Source organism: Chrysemys picta, chromosome 2, assembly GCF_011386835.1.
Source record: "Chrysemys picta bellii isolate R12L10 chromosome 2, ASM1138683v2, whole genome shotgun sequence".
NCBI classification, from domain to species: Eukaryota; Metazoa; Chordata; order Testudines; family Emydidae; genus Chrysemys; species Chrysemys picta.
The window spans coordinates 192752376-192758375 of record NC_088792.1 but is presented as its reverse complement, the minus strand read 5'-3'; the positions used below and the strand labels follow the sequence as shown (position 1 = coordinate 192758375).

At 46.3% G+C, this 6000-nt stretch overlaps 1 protein-coding gene across 2 annotated transcripts in view; it reads right to left on the bottom strand.

The window, feature by feature from the left end:
* Positions 1–4305: 4305 nt before the first annotated feature.
* LOC101938136 (cytochrome b5) overlaps positions 4306–6000 on the bottom strand; it is a 31561-nt gene continuing 29866 nt past the window's right edge. For both annotated transcript variants that reach the window (XM_065585163.1, XM_065585162.1), the window contains exon 6: positions 4306–5608. In XM_065585163.1, the coding sequence (XP_065441235.1) occupies positions 5530–5608 (79 nt within the window). In that variant the 3' untranslated portion in view covers positions 4306–5529. The remainder of the gene's footprint in view (positions 5609–6000) is intronic.

The window sequence follows — 6000 nt, the reverse complement described above, 5'->3', positions numbered from 1 at the left end:
TCGCGCCTTTTTTCAGACCAGATGCCATAACACTGGGATCACGGAGCCCGCTCAGGTCACTGCGGCAATTATGAGCACTATGAACACCACACGCATTGTCCTGGAGTATATGCAGAGCCACGACATGCCAAAGCAAAACCAGGACCAGCCGAGGAGGCGATTGCAGCGTGGCGACAAGAGTGATGAGGAAATTGACATGGACATAGACCTCTCACAAGGCACAGGCCCTAGCAATGTGCAAATCATGGTGTTACTAGGGCAGGTTCATGCCGTCGAACACCGATTCTGGGCCCGGGAAACAAGCACAGACTGGTGGAACTGCATCGTGTTGCAGGTGTGGGACGATTCCCAGTGGCTGCGAAACTTTCGCATGCAAAAGGGCACTTTCATGGAACTTTGTGACTTGCTTTCCCCTGCCCTGAAGCTCCAGAATACCAGGATGAGATCAGCCCTCACAGTTGAGAAGCGAGTGGCAATAGCCCTGTGGAAGCTTGCAACGCCAGACAGCTACCGGTCAGTCGGGAATCAATTTGGAGTGGGCAAATCTACTGTGGGGGCTGCTGTGATCCAAGTTGCCAGGGCAATCAAAGACCTGCTGATATCAAGGGTAGTGACTCTGGGAAACATGCAGGCCATAGTGGATGGCTTTGCTGCAATGGGATTCCCAAACTGTGGTGGGGCGATAGACGGAACACATATCCCTATCTTGGCACCAGAGCACCAAGCCACCGAGTACATAAACCGCAAGGGGTACTTTTCAACACTGCTGCAAGCCCTGGTGGATCACAAGGGACGTTTCACCAACATCAATGTGGGATGGCCGGGAAAGGTACATGATGCTCGCGTCTTCAGGCACTCTGATCTGTTTCGGAAGCTGGAGGAAGGAACTTTCTTCCCAGACCAGAAACTAACCATTGGGGATGTTGAAATGCCTATCGTGATCCTTGGAGACCCAGCCTACCCCTTAATGCCATGGCTGATGAAGCCGTACACAGGCAGCCTGGACAGTAGTCAGGACCTGTTCAACTACAGGCTGAGCAAGTGCCGAATGGTGGTGGAATGTGCATTTGGATGTTTAAAAGCGCACTGGCGCAGCTTACTGACTCGCTCAGACCTCAGCGAAACCAATATCCCCATTGTTATTGCTGCTTGCTGTGCGCTCCACAATATCTGTGAGAGTAAGGGGGAGACATTTATGGTGGGGTGGGAGGTTGAGGCAAATCGCCTGGCCACTGATTACGCGCAGCCAGACACCAAGGCGGTTAGAAGAGCACAGCAGGGCGCGGTGCTCATCAGAGAAGCTTTGAAAACGAGTTTTGTGACTGGCCAGGCTACGGTGTGAAACTTCTGTTTGTTTCTCCTTGATGAACCCTCCGCCCCCCCCCCACCCGCTTCACTCTACTTCCCTGTAAACCAACCACCCCACTCTCCCCTCCCCGCTACGAGCACCACTTGCAGAGGCAAAGTCATTGTTACTTCACATTCATGCATTCTTTATTAATTCATCTCACAACTAGGGGGATAATTGCCAAGGTAGCCCAGGATGGGTGAGGGAGGAGGGAAGGAAAAGGACACACTGCAGTTTAAAACTTTAACTCTTATTGAAGGCCAGCATTCTGATGCTTGGGCAATCATCTGGGGTGGAGTGACTGGGTGGCCGGAGGCCCCCCCACCATGTTCTTGGGCGTCTGGGTGAGGAGGCTATGGAACTTGGGGAGGAGGGTTGTTGGTTACACAGGGGCTGTAGCGGCGGTCTCTGCTCCTACTGTCTTTCCTGCAGCTCAACCATACGCTGGAGCATATCAGTTTGATGCTCCAGCAGCCCAAACATTGACTCTTGCCTTCTGTCTGCAAGCTGACGCCATCTATCATCTTCAGCCCGCCACTTGCTCTGTTCATCCCGCAATTCAGCCCGCCACCTCCCCTCTCGTTCATATTGTGCTTTTCTGTAGTCTGACATTGACTGCCTCCACGCATTCTGCTGTGCTCTGTCAGTGTGGGAGGACATCTGGAGCTCTGAGAACATATCATCCCGAGTCCGCCGTTTTCTCCTTCTAATCTTCGCTAGCCTCTGTGAAGGAGAAACATTTGCAGCTGGTGGAGGAGAAGGGAGAGGTGGTTAAAAAAAGACATTTTAGAGAACAATGGATACACTTTCACCTTAAATTTTGCTGTTCACATTACACAGCACATGTGCTTTCGTTACAAGGTCACATTTTTCCTCTTATATTGAGGGCCTGCCGGTTTGGTGTGAGAGATCACTCACGCAGTGCCAGGCAACAGATTTTGCCTTGCAGGCAGCCATGGTAAGCTACAGTCTTTTGGCTTTTTTAACCTTCTTAACATATGGGAATGGTTTCAAACAGTAGCACCCTCATTTCCCATACCAAGCACCCATTGGGTTGGCCATTTAAAATGGGTTTGCAATGTTAAAGGAGGGGCTGCAGTTTCCGGGTTAACATGCAGCACAAACCCAACTAACCCCCTTTCCTCCCCACACCTAATTCTCGGGGATGATCACTTCACCCCTCCCCCCCACCGAGTGGCTAACAGCAGGGAACATTTCTGTTCAGCAGAGCAGGAAGGGGCACCTCTGAATGTCCCCTTAATAAAATCGCCCCATTTCAACCAGGTGACCGTGAATATCACATCACTCTCCTGAGGATAACAAAGAGCGGTAAGGAATGGATGTTGTCTGCATGCCAGCAAACACCGGGACCATACGCTGCCATGCTTTGTTATGCAATGATTCCAGACTACGTGCTACTGGCCTGGCGTGGTAAAGCATCCTACCATGGCGGAGGGGATAAGGCAGCAGCCCTCCCCAGAAACCTTTTGCAAAGGTTTTGGGAGTACATGAAGGAGAGCTTTCTGGAGATGTCCTTGGAGGATTTCTGCTCCATCCCCACACACATTAACAGACTTTTCCAGTAGCTGTACTGTCCGCGATTAATCATTAAACACGCTTGCCTTTAAAGCATGTGTAATATTTACAAAGGTACACTCACCAGAGGTCCCCTGTGTGCCCTCAGGGTCTGGGTGCATGCCTTGGGTAAGTTTAGGGATTACTGGTTCCAGGTCCAGGGTGATAAACATATCCTGGCTGTTGGGGAAACCGGTTTCTCCGCTTCCTTGCTGCTGTGAGCTATCTACATTATCTTCAACCTCATCTTCCTCGTACCCCGAACCCACTTCCCTGTGTTTCTCCATTGAAGGAGTCAAAGCACACAGTTGGGGTAGTGGTGGCTGCACCCCTAGTGTAGAAGCGGAATGTTTGCGGCTCTGCCCCGGACCTTCCATTTGCCCCTCTGGCTTTGTGGTAGGCTTGCCATAGCTCCTTAATTTTCACGCGGCACTGCTGTGCGTCCCTGTTATAGCCTTTGTCCTTCATGGCCTTGGCGACCTTTTCTAATATTTTGCCATTTAGTTTACTGCTATGGAGTTCAGCTAGCACTGATTCCTCTCCCCATATGGCGAGCAAATCCCGTACCTCCCGTTCAGTCCATGATGGAGCTCTTTTGTGATCCTGGGATTCCATCACGGTCACCTGTGCTCTCCACACTGGGCAAACAGGAAATGAAATTCAAAAGTTCGCGGGGCTTTTCCTGTCTACCTGGTCAGTGCATCTGAGTTGAGAGTGCTGTCCAGAGCGGTCATAATGAAGCACTGTGGTATAGCTCCCGGAGGCCAATAACATCGAATTCCGTTCACACTACCCCAATTCCGACCCGCTAAGGCCGATTTTATCACTAATCCCCTCGTCGGAGGTGGAGTAAAGAAACCGGTTTAAAGGGCCCTTTAAGTAAAAAAAAGGGACTTAGCCATGTAAACGTGCCCAGGCTTAATTTGATTTAACGCTGCTAAATTCGACCTAAACTCATAGTGTAGACCAGGCCTGAGACAGCCACCAAAAGAGCTAATTATGCAGTATATGTACTCACGTGCTCCTTATTGGCACCTGAGTTCCATCAATAGCACCATCAGTTAAAAAACAGGGTGGGTAGTTTTCTCACAATGCAACCCAGTTGTAGGGCTGGAGTGTTGACACTGTGGGGTGCAGGGCACTAGACACTCTTGGATAGGGTTATTTTGATTCAGTGTGGACACCAGAGCCCCAGGTTCAAGCACAGGTCAAAAAATCCTTAACCAGTGTGGACACTCAAGCCCTAGGTTCTGACACGAGTCAGCTGACTCAAACCCACTAATCCTAGGCTTACATTGCTGTGTAGACATACCCATAGAAAAACCCAGCGGCTGAGCTATAATTAATACATTTGAGAGACAGAAAATCCAATTTTATAGGAATATGGGAAGGTACACCAGGGATTTGCTTTTATTCATGAATATTGTGCATAGAAATACATAGAAAAAATAGTAGCAGAAGTTAAAAACGTTGCCCCAGAAAACGCAAACAGCAAGATTCCTCTGCCAAAGAGTTATTTTCATGGTAAGTACAAGTTGTATGTTACCTTTTTTCCTTAGTACTAAGAAGGAGCACAGTCAACTGAGTAGTTAGTGCAGATTTAGATGGAGAGTTTCACTCACTAGGAACCATAGCTTTAAGTTGAAGATTTCCTAAAGGTTTGACTCAAGTTGTAGGATAAATTATAGTCACGTCAGTAGAGCTGTGATTGTGGAAATTACATAAAATATTTTCCCCCCAAAAGGCAGAACCCATAAAAGAGCTTTTGATTTGTATGTTTTTTTCCAAATAGATAGGGAAATAATTGGGACACTTCCATCTAAACTTTATCCTAAGTTTAATTGTCACTGTGCTTCAGTGATGGTTTTCCAAAGAGCAACTGAATTAAGCAATCTGGCTTTTTTATGATAGCACTCTGTACCAGTCCTAGGTACCAAGATGTCAGGAAGGTCTTAAGTAGGTCATTGTACAGCCTGACATGTAGGCCCACACATTGTATAGGCTACACTCTACATATGTTTACAAGCTTTACGGACCCTTAGACCTACTACCACAGAACTTTCTCCCTTTTATTTTTAAATAAAAGGTACAAAAAATGGAATTTGTTTCTTTATGTAGAAAGAAAAAAAACAATCAATTTGAAAGCAGTGCTAGACTGCAAGCAAAGAATACAAGATTATGGGTAAAAGGTAAAATGAACAGTATTTTCATGGACACATGCCCACCAATTTTCATAGTTATTTAGGGCTGAAGGATTCATATTAAATTCAGACAGAACCTTAACAAACATTAAAGAAGCAATGTTACAAGTTTCAGGCTGGTACATACATAACGTCTGCTGTAATACAGAAATCAGCGTTGTCTCAAATGGTTCATTAGAGAATATAACAGTGTTATATAAAAGAAACACTACCTTTAGCGCTTAAACAGTGAATAAAAGGTAGCATTAAGAAGAAAGTGCACAGCAGAAAGTTTTCTGGAAAAGTTCAATTTTAAAAATTTCTCTTTTCAGCTATTATGCTTTTGTCAGGAAGTGTAGTGGGTTAAGATGGCTTCTATTTTCTTTCCCAAATCAGTCTCTCCTTTTATTGGTTCTCAGAGGATGCTTACTCTGACATGTAGAAATGATACATCAGGGCCACAATAATTGCTGCTATTCCTGGAATCACCCAACTGGTCCACCAACTAGAAGGAATTACAGTGAGAATTATTTTCATGCAATGTCTAACAGCTGCTAAATTACAGACTAGATATTTTATTGCTTATAAAAGTTTACTTTGTAATCTCTTCCTTTTCCACCCTTCAAATGAGGATAAGAGCCTTTGACTGGGGGAGTGTTTAGGTTGGTCTAGTACTAAATGCTGGTGATATGCTCTTGCCAGCCAACATGATAGTGTCCACAGTTAGACTTTGAAATAAAGTTTTTGTAAGTTTGCTGATTGGAGAACAAAAAGATTTCAGTCAAACTTAAAGCCATGGCTTGTTGCCACAGAGCTGTGCCATCCACTGAAGAGCAGATACTGGTGAGCTTTCCCAATAAAACTTTTTGTACTTCAATTCCTCTATTGGAAGTGATG